The 18,920-nt window shown below is 39.4% G+C and overlaps 1 protein-coding gene across 1 annotated transcript in view; it reads right to left on the bottom strand.

Moving 5' to 3' along the window:
• Positions 1-1,145: 1,145 nt before the first annotated feature.
• gria1a (glutamate receptor, ionotropic, AMPA 1a) overlaps positions 1,146-18,920 on the bottom strand; it is a 70,552-nt gene continuing 52,777 nt past the window's right edge. The window contains 7 exon segments of the mRNA XM_044206416.1: positions 1,146-5,206; positions 5,208-5,275; positions 5,278-5,314; positions 5,316-5,369; positions 7,639-7,773; positions 13,509-13,623; positions 17,824-18,071. Coding sequence (XP_044062351.1) covers positions 5,054-5,206; positions 5,208-5,275; positions 5,278-5,314; positions 5,316-5,369; positions 7,639-7,773; positions 13,509-13,623; positions 17,824-18,071 — 810 coding nt within the window. The 3' untranslated portion in view covers positions 1,146-5,053.

Genomic DNA, 18,920 nt, shown 5'->3' with positions numbered 1-18,920 from the left:
AAAGCAGGCTATTTTTTTTTTTGTCTTAATTTGACCCAATAAAGTTTGTTTATGGTGAAACACTTAAAGCTGCTCTAGTCATTATTTTTATTTTAACATCAGAATCATCACCTGATTCTGCAGTTCCCTTCCGCTGTATGGAGTGTTTTAGTGTCTTTAAGCTCATTGTTTTGGTTTTTCAGACTGTTTTGGTTCACTCTCACTGCTCTCATCAGGGTTGTTTCCAGCCGCAGCAGGCAGCTGTTTTCAGACAAACGTAGAAGAGCATTTAATTACTAAAGAGCCAGATATCTCCCTCAGGAGTTGGTGGAGACCAAAACAGAGTTAAAAGAAGAGAAAATATTGGATTTCATTCATCAGGTGTGTAAAAAAAAAACGACTCAAAATTAATGCTAATGTTGCTAAGCAACTGTTTCTATTTTCACCATATAAACTTCATAAGGTGATAATATGTCAGTGTTGTGTTTAAAATTGATCGCACTGCTCTACTGGTCAGATCAATTAATGCAGGTTAAGTTAAATCCCCATAAGTAAACTTATCTCTTGCCTGATTGCGGCATCGGAGGAACTGCATTATGGCGAAGGTTGGATCAAGTTTGCAGGGAAAAAAACGTAAGGAGTCTTTTAGTCAAAAATCAAAATGGTGGCTGAAATAAGTGTCAGAAATTGACTAGAATGTACAAACTAGACTCTATTGTCATTCTACAAACATGTCAAAGAAAATTAAGATTAAAAAGAAAGATTTGAGTTTGGACTAATGGGGACTCTAAAGGGATAGTTCTGTTGTCTCCAAAATGTGAATTTCTATGAATGCACCAGTTTAAAAACCCCACACTGACTGCCAGTGCCCCTGTACATACATATACATACAGATGCAAATTTGTTTGAGTGGAATGCATGTGCAAGGTGTTACTTAATTACATTTTTAATTGCCTTGCAGCTCATGTATCAGAGGCATTTTCTTCTCCTTCTTTCACACAAGACAATCTGCCTGAGAATATTTTTTGGATCACTGCACTCCTTTGTGACCCCGGCAATGCTTTATCCTTCTCTGCTTGTAATATCTAAAGTCATATCCCATTTGCCTAAGGCATGGAGTGAAATATATGACTCCCATAGAAATAAAACTGAACAAATAACAAATATACAGTTTATTCCTTTATTCGGTTACAAAAGCATGATGACTTCCTTCCAGGACACTTTGGTTAGAAAAAAAAGTTTATTTCTCAAAAGTCTGATTCCTTATAGTTATATTTTTACTCTTTTTTTTAACTGTGAACCCATTTATTGACCATCGTTTTAATTTCAAAACTCAGTAACACCCTTTCAATAGTTAAAAAAAACCCAACAATAATGATGTTTCTGGTGAACAAACTCTCATGGTTAGATTCCAGTAGTAAAATACTGTGAAAAAGTAAAGCAACAAAGAAATATTCAAATGGTGTTAAATTTCAAGCACTTAAAAGACATCAACAGGAAATTCTTTTTGAAATTGCAACAAAATTAAATGAAATTAACTCAAAACTGGCTTTAAACATTAACGTCTACAGATTACTCAACATCAGTGTGTGTGTGTGTTTTATTTTTTACACTCTTCAAAGTGTATAACACTTTCTTGGCACCCCAACTCTCTTTTATAATACAAACATTGAATGTCTTTTTTACAAATCTGTTATGGCATATAAAACATCTTCCTGAAGGTATAAAGCCTCCACTGAAAAGTGCTGTGCTGTGTCCTAATTAATACAACATCAGCAAAAGAAGACGGATAGATGAGGGAAGAAAGCAAAAGTACTCACGCGGTAGGTAACTAATTCAGGTACACTGAGGCATGAATGGGAGGAGAACAAACATTTTCACTAGGGAAGAGAAAAGCCTTTTATATACATAATAGGTGGAGATATGTATGATTTCAGTAAACTCTGACCGCCCATTTTTCTTGCTTGTATGACGATGTAGGGAAAGAGAGAGGTCATACATTAGATTTGGTACCGTATTTTTTTAAAGCAGAAACTCAGAGGAGAAGAGAAATAATACACGACAAGCTGTGGAAGCAGAGGATGAGTGCTGCCTTTGTACAGGCACTTGGCCTCTGCTGGGAAATGAGAGGTCAGCTAGAGTGTGCGGTACATAATCTAAAGCCGACCTCTGGCATCCCACAGCAGTGAAAATCCCATTTCAAGCGACAACCTTCCAGTCACCTTGAAGCCAAATTACACCTTTGGACACTGTTGGACTATCAACCATTTGTGATGATTAGTGCATTTCAGGACATATGTCCTGTGATGAATTACTGTAATTTGCCATTTTGAAGCACCCACTTTTCCCGCAACCTGCTTAGATTTAACTTGATCATTTCCTATATTTTCTTGGATTACTTCTGATAATCCAGGTAGCTGAATAAATTGTACTCTGCAGTGGAATATTTGTGTAGGTGGAGAGAGGTAACGCGATAGATAGGTAAGAGGAAACGATGTTTGTGTTGGAAGAAGGCACAGAATGTACCCTTCACATAGTTTCTGGCTGTGATGCGTTGTGAAAAACTGTTATTGATTTCTATCCTGCTTTGACACGTAAGACTGTTGAGTTAAAAGGCTGTCTGTATTTTCTTATTGTCAACAATTCCCATGAAAAGACCAAAACCAACGATGAATTTATCTTACAAAACAAGTATTTCCTGTGTAGTCAAGGCCGGATATCCTGTAACATTCCTTCCATTTCAGTGAGCCACATCGTGGCAGTGTCATTTCTTTCATTACCATGGACATGGGAACTGTTGTTTACTTTGAGTAAATTCCGCACTGTCAGGCTGCCATGTATAGTCACTAATGCATCAAATGTGTATCAATTCGCTGCTGAAAATAGTCCCCAACAAATGCACTATTTACTCGTGTTTGACTAACAATACAGTGTCCTGCTGTTTTGGTAAAATACTGAGCATATTTTAAAAATGAAACTATATATTTATCAGCTGTTTTGTAAGTCTCCAGTAGGAATCAAGCGAGTGTCACAGACAGAGAGTATTAAAGCCCCTCAAAACATTACATATTCATTACGAAATGCTCAACAGTCAGTTGAAATCTTGGAAAAAAAACATTGATAAGTGTTATTTATTAAGAGTTTAACACTGAAAAAAAGTAATCAGCTTCATCAGGACTGTGTGGGTGTGGTTTGATCAGATTTGATTGACAGTGGCCTACAACATCGGCAAACAACCCCACAACTGTCTTCACATTTTTGTGTCAAATATTGCTAAATCCTCATTGCTTCACAGATGTGCGTGACATCGCCTTTTCTCAACTGAGTCCCACCCACAATAGAAAAGTGATTAGAGCTCAGACAAAACGTAGGACCCCATTGCCCATTCTAAGAAGCTGGTTGAGAAAATAGGTTTTCAGGGCCTTTGAGAGATGAACCAACGCATTGTTATCATGTCCTTTCATGGGATTTGTTAGAAAAATATATAATCATGCCAGCCTCTTTTTCTGTCCTTTGAGTCTAAATCACAACATGAGCTAAAGTTTGTTTTCTGCTGTTGTCAATGTTGGTCAGTCACTCATGGGAATATAAAATACACTACTAAGCGACAATATGGGCCAAGAATTGCGAAGCATTTTGTGTTAACAGTATTGAAATGTTTTCAGGTGGAATTTTCCTTTAAGGCCTACATGCCAAACCCAGGCTGTCTGCCCTTTGTCATCTCTGCCCTCTACCATCCAGGGCCTGCCACTCTGATTTCTGTTTGTCATAACCTGAAAGGGAGAACTCTACAGCAGAGCAGTGGGGTGATAACCGTAACCATGACTTTTGATAAAAACAGATAATACTGACTGCGAATCTATATGTCACACACAAGTGTTTCCATCCAGCCTCCTTCCTGAGCTAGCTAGCAACAGCGAGAGGAGGCCAACTTTCCTTTTATAGGCCACGCACGATCTGCAGGGGATGTGCCACTCTCAATAAATTGAGAGCGAATAGCTGCGCTGCCCATTTCATTAACACTGAATACAGCTGAAAATACATCACAGGAGTGAATGAATTATGCAGCAACAGCTCCAACAATAGTTTGAGGAATATCTTCTTCAGATTACATCTGAATTCATCAATCTTTGTTTTTTAACATGTGCTGCAAGTAGACTCTCTAGTATATCAATGGATATGCTATGAATGTCACAACAGCAGAATACAGTGTAAGGTCACTCAGTACTGTACATAATGTGTCAGTGTGTTTTCCCTATTCTATGATCTCTCACACAGGTCAAAGTGAGCATTTCTGAATGTGTCCTCTGACTGTTTTGTGATCATTAAATACTAAAACTCTCTATTTATCTGTTGGCCAAACAAATGACCTAGTAGCAACAAGTGTATAGTGTACTGTATGTGTGTGCATCTGTGAGAATGGTCATATGGCACAAAGACAAGGCATGATGTGTTAAATGAGGCGTAGCAGCAATGCATGTTTGTTGTTGTCTGGTCAACCACTGATTTAAACAGCATCAACTTTCAGTCGAGGATAAATCAAATCAAACTACTTTTTGACAAAGCTCTTTGCGCTATTACAACAGTGTAAACCATATACTATGTCATTAAAAATGGCTATGCTACACAGAGCACTTTGTCCTTCCAAAATGGCATGTAAATGCAAAAGTGAAAGAGAGCGGGAATGTCCCAAAACAATATCAGATCATCGTAGCAGTCACAAGTGTTTATCCTCCTCCTGCCACATCTGTGCAAAGATATCAGAAAGCATCTAGGTATTACAAGGTCAGCAGTGGAGGTGAAGATATTGCACACGCAGACTAACGTCAACAGCTCCATTGAAATGGCACAGCGCAGGCGTCACATTGAAGAATAACGTTTTTTCCCCCCCACATAAATGAACACTGTAAAAAATTCAAAAACGCCCTGTTGACAGCTTCTTTATTGCAGCACATTTCCCTTCTTTTTTTCAAATATCTCTTTTTCAAACATCCATTTATTTAAAAAAAAAAATGTTGCGAGTCTCTGTTTGTGGTTTGTACGGAGCGGTTCGAGAGTGCATTTTGGCAGTAAGTTAAGTCTTGTTCAAGTCGGGCATGTTGACAGCCAGGAGAATAGATGGGTCAAACCGGACAGCCATGATTTTTGAGGTCATTAGAGTCTTGTGCTCTTCTTCTGCCCCACCCTGCCTATTCCTCGCCGCCAGCACAGTGACGTGATGATCACATGCCGGAGGCACCCAGTCCCATGCTGGCGGTGTGGCTCATACAGGGCAGCGTCTGAACAGTCTTGGGGAAGTCGTGGGTGAGGATTCGTCCGTTCTCTCCGCCGCTCCCATTGCCACTCATCCTGGTCAGGGTGGAGCAGCGCATGGCGTCGTTTATGGATTGCTGTCAGAAACAAAGAGATTACAGTTAGTCTACATTCCAGATTTCAGTCTTACACACATGTATGCATTACATCCTAATCAGAACAGAGAAAGCTTATGCAACAGTTAGAGCTAGCAGCACACAGAATTATGTACTTTAAAAGGTCTTTCAGCTATAGAAAAAAGTCTGCAGAATGTTATGCATTTTCTCCGGTCTTTATTACATGAATATATGCGCATAAGCAGCTGTTTATGTCACTATCTCAATGTGGTGCTGGCACGCCAAGAAATTCAGGAGCAGAAAGAGCTGTTAGGAGTCATAGGGTGCTGGTTTTCACTCTCTTTATCTGGGCCTGAGTGATATTCGCGGGTGGTAAACCGTGGCGCTGGCCGATGTGCATCAATGTCCTAATTTGTAACAGGAGGAGCAGAGCGAAGTGTGGGCAGTAAGAGGGGAGCTGAGGTTTCACTCATTGGTTTAATAGCTCCATTCTCCAGTCTAGCGCAATAAAAGCCACTGGGCTCGAAAGCCGACCTAATGATGTGTGATGCACGTGTGTGTGTGTGTGTGTGTGCCTCTTTGGTATCTGCCTGCATCCCCTATTCTATAGCTGATTAAAATGGGCAAAGAGACTGTACGATCTGGAGCAACCTGTGAGTGCTGCATGGGGATTGGAGAATTACACCAGCCTCTAATTGGAACAGCGTTGTTGTTTCTTTCAAGCCAAACAGCATAAAGGCACCGCTGGACTAATAGGCGCCTCGCCAATCTCATCAACATACTGATCAGGTGCCTCTTCGTGGGCTGATTAAAACATAAGAGATTCATGTAGAAGATCACTCCTTGTCTTGGCCATGCCTTGCTTTCTTTGCTGTTTACATGAAGAGCATATCAGCGAGGGGCTTTGATGTTGAAAGAATGAATTCAAAGGTTGTTTGTTGTAAATTGATCCACGAAGCAGATGACTAATGGCTACGACAACGCTGCTGTCGGAGGAGAAACCTCACATCTCCCAATAAAGCAACAGGTCCTTACTTCCAGATTTCTGAACATACAACATTTGGAGTTAGACTGTTCTAGGTTAAAGCAGTGATGGAACACATGTGAGCCGCACCAGGACTGCCTTATGGTATACATATAAAGGATGTTCACCACAATGGGCCCTGCATTTGCGAGACAGTCAGCAAACAGAGAAGGAGGAGCAGGGGAGAGATTTGCTCAGAGCGACAGAGGTAGATAGATGTACCACTGTGATTCAAATTGCCTTAACACCTGTGCTGCAAAAGGGAAATTTCTTCATTTGTGAATGTGTGCTACAAGATTATTGTAATGAGTGCAGTAATGGGAAGTAGGAGACTGAAAGGAGCATTTTTGTAAGCTGAAATAAAAAAGTGTAATGTGTACTTAATTACCGAGTTAGACACATTTTAGATTCTACATTATTCACTGTTAAAAGTGACTGACATAAATTATATATTTATATCGACATATAGTCAATATATGCTGATATGTAAAAGTGTAAAAGGTAGGGCATTCTTTTAGTGACATCCAAAGGTAACTTTAAAGATTGTAGAAAAGGTTTCAGTCGTAGTCATCTGGACACTGTTTTCAGAATCAAGACGTTTCGCTCCCATCCGGAAGTCATTCTCAATTGATTTCCGGATGGGAGCCAAACGCCTTGATTCTGAAAACAGTGTCCAGATGACTACGACTGAAACCTTTTCTACGATAGAACACTCCTGGACGAATGAGGGACTACACCGTCGTAACTTTAAAGACTTACTAATGGATATGCTAATGACCCTGAGATACTAACACAGGGGAACACTACCGTTTGGTTTGTTATGATATCAGCTACTGTGCTAAATATGTACACTTTAGAACATGAAGAAACAGGCATAAGGGCAATTTTAAAATCAAGTGATTCATCAACACTGCAGGAGATCAGTGACGTAAAGACGTGAGCGGCAGAGGTAGAGAGAGATACAGGAGAGCGTTTGAACTGCGGTGGAAGCCGTGAGAGGCCCTACTGTGATCACGGTTAGATGGGCGGGGGGGTGAGGAGGCGGATGTCATCATCATCATCATCATCATCATCATCATCATCATCATGGCTTGATCACAGCGTTTCCTACCCCGTGGCTGCGCTCTGCCCTTATATCTTAACAGTGTTGTTGGCGTACAGGCCGTAGCTCTGCAGCTCTGTGTAGGGGGCGCTAGCACCACTGTCTAAGGCTGAGCAGTGAAAGGCCTGAGCGGCTGAGGCGGCAGCAGCTCGCGCGGTGGACACCTTCATTCGGTGCGACTCGGTCCTGGACTTGTAGCAGAACTCCACCAGTGCCACCAGCATGGCCAGGCCCAGGCCGCCGATCAGGATGTAGAAGACTCCCGCCACATTGCTGAGGCTCAGAGCGCTCGTCTTGTCCTGGAGGGAGGGAGGAGGGGGCAGAGCCGAGTGGTGAGGAGCGAGACAGACTCTAGAGCTTTACGTACATATGACCTGACGACAGACACACTGACTCACACACACGTTCTTAAAGACAAACATTAGTTTCACAAACAAGAATCACAAGTGCAAAGACTCAAATGTATTATAGCAAAATGACACAGAAATGTACACACACTCCAAACCCATATAGACTTAAGAGTACACGTATCACACACACACTCGGACACACACATACAGTACTCAGTTGAGCCTGACTAATTACGCACACAAAGTAAGGCTAATGTAAAGTACACGTATAGTACAAGACAAGAGGACAAGACACACACAGAACTCCACACAAAAATTAAACATTAACAATAAAAGCACATTTTAGAGGCCTGTCTCACAAAGTACGGATTTAATATGTTAGCTGGATAACTTTGGATCAAACTCACTTTTCAGTTTCACAAAAATAGCTAGTAACTAATGATGCAGACCAAACCTGGAAGAAGTTTTTCTCCAGGCTTACGGTTGAAAACATATCAACTACGATGAAAAATTGTGTCAACAATTCCCTAAAGGATCCAAGTAAGGACAAAATACTGCATTTATATGTATACAAACTGGTTCAATGACTTTGCTTCACTCAGATAATTTATTATATCAGAAATATATTAGAGATTTGTAGATCAGCTAGTTGCTGTTCCTCTCTGGCTATAAACCGGGGCTTCTCACAAAACAGCAGGTACGGTGGGTAGTTAGAAAAGCTATTAATGAAATCTGGTGCTGCATATTAATGGCATTGAAATTCTTTCAGTGACTGGTTAAATGTAGACTGTTGGACTCATATTCCATCAGTGCAGGAACAGAGAATATTAGGCGACTTCATGATGACACTGTCATATAAATAAGACGTATTCTGACTGCGACCTAATGACGAGCAGTGATCAGACTTTTTAATTTAAAAAAGGAAGAATGTCTGCATACTGAAAATTAGCTCCCACTGATTTATTCAAGCTACATTTTGGTCACAGGCCCTTATCAAGTCTTTTTTAATTTAACAAATCATACTCCTGCGATGCTCCTCTCTGCACCAATGGAAGCAACATTAATGAAGCATTTGTTTTCTCTTATATTTATTCATCCTGTGTGAAGCTTTCTGGGACGAGTTATCCAGAATCACCAATGCTAAATTACATTAGTAAAACCACATACTAATTCAAAGAGAGCCGGACTATATTGAACTCGCTTTGTGAGACAGGCCCAAGATATTACAAATAGACACTGATCTAGAATTGTTATGACTTATTTATGCAATTCTAAACATTTTATACAATGCCTACAATAACCTTTTGAGTCAAAATATTCATACATACAAATATTCTCAAAATTACATTTCATGATGGGAGAAGTGCAGGTAAAGTGTATAAACACCCCACAACACATGCATTCATGCAGCAACAGCACAAACAAGTCTTTAGTTTGACATTGCTCTATATTATGGGTCATTATTCTCTATTTCTGAGGCACCTACTTACATTTATGCCTATTTATAGTCTGTAATGAAATGGAATCATTAAGATTAGACTTAAATTAGTCCACCTAAAGGGCTCTCATGGAACAATGGAGTCTAACGAGTATTCTTATTTCATGTAAATCTGTTTGTTTGTGTCACTTGAAGCGATTAATGCCACATGAAAGCTATAGTTCTGTTAGGATGGTTTACACTTTATTATGCCTCTATTTGCATTTGAGCTTACAGTTAACTCAGTATATCAGCACCAGTGACATTTAGGCTTTTATTTGTTCTGTTCACTTAAATAAATAGTTTTTAACCTGAAGGGCAAATTTGCATTTGAATACATTTAGTTGTATTTTGGCCAAATATTATCTATATATACCCTGGCATTTAGTAGCATTATGTAATGTAAATAAGGTTTTTATAACAGGGCACTTGTGTCAAACTATGTGCTATGGAGGACCGAGAGTTTGCAGGTTTTTGCTCCAAACATGGACAGCACCAGGTGATTTTAAAGACCATTTCTTTCTCTCTGGATGAATTTATGGAGCCGTACTCACAAAGCTTCTTAGAGTTGGTCCTAGTGGCCAAATCCTTAGTAAAGTTAGTGTGTTAAAACTTTAGACTTAAAAATATAATTAAAACTAACCAAAGAAACAAAGCTACTAATAAAGTGTAGCCCTTTACACAGCTAATAACTTAGCTAATAACTGTTTTAGCGAGTTTAGGAGTTTTTAAAGCAGATAAGAAAACTGCTGCAAATAAAAAGCATCACATATTCAGGTTGTGAGTACTGCTCAAATATTAAAACAATAGCTTATTCGCTTCTTGCCGAGATTTAGGTGAGAAGATTATTTTTGTATGTTAAATATGAAGCTAAAGCCAGCAGCCATTTAGCTTAGGTTAGCATAAAGACTGGGAACAGATGAAAACAGTTAATACCTCCTTTGTTTGATACGTACAAAAAAGCACACTTTGGTTTTTGGATTAAATACATGAGATAAAATGGGTTAATTAGTGAGCTTTAGAGGTGCTGGTCGGTGTATTTTGTTACCTTGGGACAGAGCCATGCTAGCAGTTTCTCCGTTTTAAGCTGACTGGTTGCTAGCACTAGCTACATAGTTAGCATACATATATTAGAGTAGTATTGATCTTCTCACCTAATGGTTGTCAAGAAAGTGAATAAGCAAATTTCCCAAACTGTCAAATTATTCCTTTAATTTCAAGTTATGTTCCCAAACCCCTAAAGTTCCTATAAATATTAACTATAGGGGATATAGGATTTAAAATGTCACAGTAAACCACACTTAAATATAGACTTATGTGACTGTACTGCAAAGATGTTCTTAACTGACCAATGAATGTATTCCACTAAATCTCTTCTTAAATAGAACTCCTTGCCATGACTCTCTCAGAAAATATTCTTAGTTTGTTTGTAATATGTTCCCTGGACACTAAGCCCATTATGGCACATGGTTTGACACTCCTGCACTAAAATATCAAAATATGAGCAAGGGAAAGAAAGAATTAAAAAATCTTGATACTTGTATTGACAGGATCAGAATGCCAGCTGGCATTTCTAACACCTTTAGAACATGGGTACCTGAGCTAAAGAGCTAAAGCTTTTCTGTCAGGGAGAACTACTTCTTGAAACAGCAGATAACATTAGGTGCAAATGCATGCAAGCACAGTGGCAGACTTGGTGTGACTCGGGGTTGATCTAGCAGCTTGACAGGGTTTGCATCCACGCATGCACACTCTACAGTGAGAGAGTTGGGGCAGGATTATTATAAGGGCCAGAATGCAAAGTTTACGGCTCAACATGTTCGAAGGGTTCAGCCAAGTTCAAGCGGCTCAATGTCATCATCTGTCTCCCTCACATCCTTCTGGGTTTCTTTTTCCTACTCTTTCTCCTTGGGAGGGAGTTGGATTCTAACAAATAGCTTTCAGAGTGATTCATATTTAATCTACGGTACACACTCAAGGTTATCATCTCACTTGATCTGTGTTCATATGTCTGTGTGTGTTTGGACAATAATCTACTTTAAGAGGATTTATCACACCTACATGGTGGCTGTAGTCTCTGTATGTATAACAAAGAATTGTAACACAATATTTATTTACACGGTGGAAATGAACATTAAATCTCTGACAACACAAGCTCATCAGTGGGAACAAATAGACACCAGAGTACCACTAGAGTACTGGCCCGAATATAAGACAATGTTTCCTTTGGAAATTACAAAAGTTCAAAAAGTGAGGTTGTGTCATATTAGAAGACTAGATTTTTTTTGTGTTCACAACTGCAGAAGTAATTAAGCTAGCTTGTGAAAATCTAAACACTCAGGGGTTTTCCTGCTACAGTCTTACTTGGTCTGGTATGACCAGTAGCTTTTGGTGGCTAAAGTTAGCTAATGTTAGTAAACCCCAGATAGACTTTATGACCCATCTCTATTTGTACTACTGTTACAATACACTCTAGCATTTACTTGGTCTTTTAATTGACACTTGTGTCCACAGCAGCTGCTGTTCAGCAAAAGTAGCATAGTCTCACTTTAACCTATAGAAGACTTCTGCTGACTCACGTTAATGTTAAGGTAGAAATTGATTGGACAGTAATTTTTCAGGTGGCGTCATTTTTGAACATGGCTAGCCTAGACAGACAGTAAAAATAAAAAAAAACTAATTTAAGAATTTCCTACATTTTTGAAAAAAATGTGCTTACTTATGATAGGATGAAAAGTGTTCACCATTCATTCTCAACTGAGTTGCTGAAGTTGTAACAGCAGCAGCAGTAAAAATTGTAGTAGTGATAGTACTGACAGTGTCAGGGATAGCAGCGGTAATAGAGGTAGTATTAGTAGGGATGGAGTATCATCAGGAGGGAGTAGTTTTAATTGTAATTCAAAATATTTCTCATTGATTAAAGCTGAAGCCAAAGTGATTTAATAAAATTTGTTTTAGTAGGTTGATGCATTGATTTTCCGTGATTTTCAATGAATCAATCAATTCACTCCAAACTGTATTTTACTGTATTCCGCATAAACAACTTTAAATTGCTGTTTTGTTGATTATTTTGTTTTGAAATAATATACTGCATCGTTATCTAAATGTAACAATACGTTTAAAATATGTTAAAATAACAGTGTACAGTATCTGCCGACATTGTTACATTTAGTGTTTCTCATCTTTAAAAGTCTTCATCCAAAAACACGTGTTGCAAAATGGGCGGTCGTCTTATGTTCGGGCCAATACAGTAGTACTGCTAGAGCCACATAGGGAGTATTGCTCAGTGTAATAGAGGCTGAGGGCTGGATTTGGGGCTGGACTAGGATCAGGGCAGGGTTGTGCTGGGAGGTGCTGTGAGGTGACAGGTTTGGGTTGGAGACTAACCTTTCTTCCGGAGTCCTTGCTGCCACACTCCCCTTTATCGTACCACCATTTGTTTTTCAGTTTGTCTAAGACGGCTTGCTCATTGAGTTTCAACACCGCTAGGTTTACTGGGATTCTTCCAACCATAAGGAAATAACATAAATAACATATACCATGTTATTTTATGTTATTCAGAGACATAGAGCAGCAAATACATACACACGTTAATGCTTGAGCTTGCTTATAGGTTAAAAAATAAAATGAAATAAAAACCTTATCACACACACCCCAACACACATACACATATATAGCATAAACATCATTAGGAACATCAGAGTTAAAAGTGATATGCATTAATACTCCATCTAGCTTGGTTGGCTTGCTCCCTAAGGCAGTAGATGTGTATTACTATATCACTTTGGGTAACCGGCACACTGCTTACCCTCACCTATGCAACACGGATGTCTTAATTGTACCTTTTGTCAAAAGTAAATGGCCAAAGTTAACAACTAAAACTGAACAATTTCCACAGCCACTGTGTGGATGAGTGTGATCTTAAAATATCATTAAGCACGAGGGGCCCTGCTGGTTTAATTACTACACATTGATCAATTTTAAATCAACATTGTTCCTTTCGTTTAAGCAAAATTTCCCCCTCTGTGGTTTTCAAATCCAGCCACTGCAGGCCAAATAATCACCCCCCTTGGCACTTTTCCTTTGCTCTTTGCCACACCACAGAGAGATTAAGTGTTGCTAGAGTGGTAGTGCAGTGTGGGCCTGCTGGTTACCCCCCCCCCAGTGGTGGTGGGTTACCCGCAGGGTTTATCAAACTGGCTCTGACCTTGGAGTCCCCGCCCCCGCTGCCGCACTCTCCCTTGTCGTACCACCACTTGTTTTTCAATTTGTCCAAGAGGCCCTGCTCGTTCAGTTTTAACACTGCCAGGTTTACTGGGTTTCTTGAAAATAATATAAAACGGCAGCCATTAGGAGACACTCTATGGGACAGATATAAAGAGATCGCATGGTGGTAGTGATCATGACAACATTGACTTACGATTAGAAACTCCTGCATGTTAACTACTGATATGGAGCAGGAGTTCTGGCTTTAGATGCACATGTTAGTTGTATATCTGCAATGGGCTTAGATGCTGAGGGCCCATACAGGAGTCAGGTTTTACCAAGCAGGGGCCTCAGAAGGAGGCAGAGCAGACACTATAAATGGAGATGCCTTGGATGCGGAAGTCTGTCTACAGATGGTAATTTCCTTTCAGTGGCACCAGCATACAGATTGCTATGGTAACTAAGCTATCAATATTCAACCCATAACGGCATCCTGGTGAATAGAAGCCTGTGTTGATTCATTTATCACTATCAGCAGAGACAAATGCAGACAGAGGCTTTGAATGTTTTAACTGTCAGGTTCACTTCCACAACAAGTTTATTTCTTAAACAGACTGAAAGGAAACCGTGTTATATAACTATAGACAGTCTATATGAACCACATCATCCAAAGCATCTCCCCAAGGCTTGCTCTATCTCTCTGGTGAGTGTGTGTGTGTATTTCCTACAGCTGACTGGTCGTGGATAAAGACTCTTTCCATCGACAAATCACAGAAAGGCAGAATCTGCAAGAATTTGCATAAAAGAAGTCAAGATTACAGCCTTTGCCAGATTGTCTTTTCCCCTCAATCAGTGTTAGTTCTTCTATGCAGCAACAATTTAGTTTGGTGATATTCTGACTTTCTCACCAGCAGATGCACAAGAGTCTTTATCCTCAACCTTGAGTGCACAACACAGCTGTAGGGAACACAGGTATCCTCGGAGCTGGTAAAACCTCTGAATTCTTTCTCAGCCCAGTGGACTCAGACAGAAAGAAAGAAGTCAAAGTGTGTGGACATGGATGGCCCGCAGACCTGCAGGTCAGTGGTTAGTTTGGTCAGTTGGTTCGAGGCGAGCAGATGTCAGGGAGGCTACTGTACTGTATGTTAGGTGGGATGGGGTAAATAGTCAGGCAGGCATGGGGGTAGCTGGACATCATACATGTAAGAAATGAAGCAGGGAACAAAGAACATATACAGGAAATTTCACAAACTGATCACAAAGTGTAGTTTGAAGACAGGCAGTCAGTACATCCTGTAAAATTAAGAGTTATGGCATTTTAGTATCTTTTTTTTTCAAAGTGCTACTTTCAATGAGGCCTGCACTGCAATATGAATATTTTTTAAATATATTTTCATATCGGATTGGTATGAGCCCTGATACTGACCTTAATAAGCAGATCTGGTATCACATTAAATACTTTTATATATTTTACATTCTGTTCCATTAATTTGCTGCAGGGTGCTTCTTTTGATGCGTTAAGCTACTGCTGTAACTCTCTAGTTGTGAAGCACAATAAATGCATTTTAACGTAAAGGCCGTGGTCAGCTTTTACTGGGAAACTGGAAGTGCTGACTTTGTCATTCCAAGTTATCTAATGTAACCCAAAATTTATGTGATATGGTTTTCTTAAAGTACTTTTGTTGGGAAGTTGTTTCGAAATATTGCTTGGACAAAGTAACATTTGTGCTGTTTGTATGGTCTGTATCTGTACACACCAGTAATCATAATCAAGAACTGTGCATGTTACATGTATTAGAAAAGATGAATATGATGGTGTGTCTGTCTTCAGTTCAGAATGGTAGACTAAGACTAAGAGTCTGCAGCCATGTTATTAGCGGCTATGTGAGGCTTTAGGCACAGTGGTGCTTCGAGCTAAATGCTAACGTCAGCATGTTAATGTGCTACAATGTCAATGCTAACATGCTGATGTTTAGCAGGTATATTGTTTATCATGTACACGATCATAGTTTAGTGTGTCAGCATGCAAACATTGGCTAAATCGCAATAAACACAAAGTACAGCTGAGGCTGATGGAATGTCATTCATTTTGCAGGTCAAAAATCAAAGTATTGGACAAAGTGGAATTTTGACCTGATGATGGTGCTAGATGAAAAATCAGGGGTTCATTCAATTCATCCTGATCCTGACAATTCATGTCTGTACAAAATTTTGTGCCAATCCATTTAGTACGTAGAGATATTTCACAGGATAAGTGAGAACTTTGACCTGCTGGTGGCGCTAGAGGAAAGATCAGGGAATAACCAAAGTCAGTAGGATTCACCCTAATGACCATGAATGTCTGTACAAAATTTCATGGCAATCCATCAAATAGTTGTTGAGCTATTTCAGTCTGGATCAAAGTGATGGACCGACCGACCAACATTGTCATCCCTAGAGCCACGTTAAGCAGGGCACAAAATTTAACTGAGGTTGATGCATTATAACGACACAATCTCATAAAACTGTCTACAACAACATAGTAAAAATATGCACAGTTCTAAAAAAAATGATGGTGTATGAACGTCTCCACTTATAGTTATGAAGTTATGTTTTACAGTTACAGCCTCATGTTAACTTACATGCTGAAAGAATGATTCCAATGAGTTCAATGCAGCAAGGAAACATTTTAAATTTCGAAAACTGAGAGCATTGGTATCAGATCTGTACTTGGCATCAGCAGATACCCTGAGTTTAGGTATCGAAGTTGGAATAGAGAGAGTCACTGCATCCCTATTATTCAGTACAGTGCAAATCAATGCATTAACAATGCATTGCAGGCATGATTGAACTCAACTCTTTGAATTCATTGGACATTCACTCATGTCTGATTCCAAGTGAGCAGCACAATTAGTCAGTTTCTACTGCAACCCAACAAATATTTGAATCATTCAAAATTTAAATCCTTTAATGCAATACTTCCAGTCATGAATGTTTGTTATCTGTTAATGAATCTCAGTATCAGACATCTGTGAATGGCCAGAGTGGCAACCCGAGAAAAACATACATCATTCTGTTAATAATAAACACAAAGAGAGAGAGATAATGGCGCCATTCTCAGCAGTTCAACACTGCACCCCATTGCTACGTTGTAGGTTTGGACCAATCTGACTATATGACTTTGGGAGCAGATTAATTTCACCACTCTTCTTGTCACTAATACAGCACTTACTGTTATGAAGTGTAATTTATATGAAATTTAAATGGAGCCTCTGAGTAAGACATAGGCACCATTTCTAGTCAGCGTGTTCTGACCTTTGGCTGTCAACCAAGGTGGAACCCCGAATGAATTTTCAGCGAGTTTGAAAGAAATCTCCCCATATGGCTCCTTTCATTAAAATGAATGAGGCCTATTAGAGATAGATTAAAAGCTTCAGATGCCACCAGCTCCTGCACTCTCTCTGTAGTTGCAAAAAAAATGAATTGGAAGTTGGTTAAGGTGTTAATGTAATGTGAAAAGGCAGCAGCTGTTCTTGGACAGCGATGGCAGAAAAGTACATCCAGTGTGAATTATCATTCATTACATCAATTATCACATTGAATGTGGCAAATATAAATGAAACTCTGCTGACTTCACATTCAAGTGTGTGAGCCCTGGCGGAAGTGGAAAAGTAGCCATATGGGATGTGGTCCTTTAAGCTGTAATCCTGCTTCAAGGGCCCCGTTGGTTTGTGAGAGGCACATTTCAAAGCAGACCGCAATAGACCAGCAACTACAAATGCTCACGAAGAGGGTTTAGAATGTAATTAGAGGGCAGCAGGAAGACAAGTGTTGCTTAAAGAGGATAGGAAATCTCATGGTCCTACTTTACACTTTTGCTAGTGCTCACAAGTCAGCTATGGCTAGCTGCATACATACATATGCAGACACAAACAAAGATGACCTTGAGTGGTGAAAATCGGCATGATCAAGTTGTAAATGTCTGTGTGACAATGTGCAAAGCATGAACAAAAGAAGGAAAAAGATTAATGAAGTACTGTAAAAGTAATGCCATGCCTTGTATGTCTGATTAAAATGCATTCAAAGTATGTAGAACAGAATACTAATACGGACATGTTGTGCTATTATGATAAAAAAAGATGCATACATGAACATACATTGAAATGCATGAAATTTCTCAAAAAGGAGAAACTAATCAATTCAAGTTCATGTATATGAGCAAATGCTGCAAGAGCTCGATGGACAAATCAACAGGTGACAGATGATGCTCATGCATGAGCTCCAATAAAAGCACTTGGAAGCTTTTATCCAGCCACACTGCGGTGGCAGGGGTTTACCTGAGAGGGGAGCCCTTGGGTGTGGCGATGCCATAACCTTTAGAGTCCAGGTTTCCTCCCACCTTCATAGTGTCACACGGTTTCCTTTGCTCTATATACTCGTTCATTGTGGACTCCAACAGGTAGGCATACTTGCCCTTGGACTTCCTGACTCTCATTACGCCCTCGTCTGTGGTCTTGACAAACACGGACGGGTCAGCCGCCTTCATGTAGGACCACATCTTCTCAAACACAGCGATCTTAGACCTCTGACAGCCAGAATTGTTAACGAGAGAGAAGACAGAGAAAGAGACAGTGTCAGTGTGAATACGTTATCATCTTATCTTAATGCTGTACGATGCTGCATTAATGTTATAATCATTAACATTTTCATGAAATTACACCCTGTTTCAGATAATATTTACGCTCATTATTTTTAACTCAAAGCCACTTAATGTATTTACATTCTGTAGTTAGTCTATATACTAGTTTTCATTTTTAGTGACGGAGTCCGCCATCGCCACGCTGGATTCAATGCAAGTGGGATTCACAGGAAATGATGCATGCATATAATCCAGCGTTACTGTTTGAAAATGTATCTCATTGATATCAGCCTCACTGTTTATTATTATCCTAACACTGTAGCAGAGCTGAATTAAGTTACTGATAACACAAACCCAACATTTCCTGCTGCTTCAAATTAAAAGCCTCAAAAAAAAGCTTCAACTGGAAACACAATAAGGTTATACTGATAACATTTTTATGTAGACAAATATTTAAAAAAAACAAAACATCCACAGAGCTTTTAGAAAGGTACGGAATAAAAGTATCACTTTTCCTAAAAAAAAAAAATATGATTGTGAATTAATCATTTTAAAAATGTTGACGGGTCCAAAATGAATGTTTTGTCTATCTCTGTGTGAGATGTTGACGTTTGGTTCCTGCTTCTAACAAGGTTTGTGAATAGTATAATGATGTTGGTATCAGGTGGTATAGTTGCCACTGCGGAGAAAACACTGACGTTAGCACATAGCTTAATCATCCGAACAACAATAACCAATAAAATTACAGTTCTGCATATCTAAACAAAAGAAACAACAACTACTGGCAGTCATAGT

Source organism: Siniperca chuatsi, linkage group LG8 (assembly GCF_020085105.1).
Source record: "Siniperca chuatsi isolate FFG_IHB_CAS linkage group LG8, ASM2008510v1, whole genome shotgun sequence".
In the NCBI taxonomy this organism is placed as follows: Eukaryota; Metazoa; Chordata; class Actinopteri; order Centrarchiformes; family Sinipercidae; genus Siniperca; species Siniperca chuatsi.
Note: the sequence above shows the minus strand (reverse complement) of the source record. Positions and strands in the feature narration are given on the sequence as shown.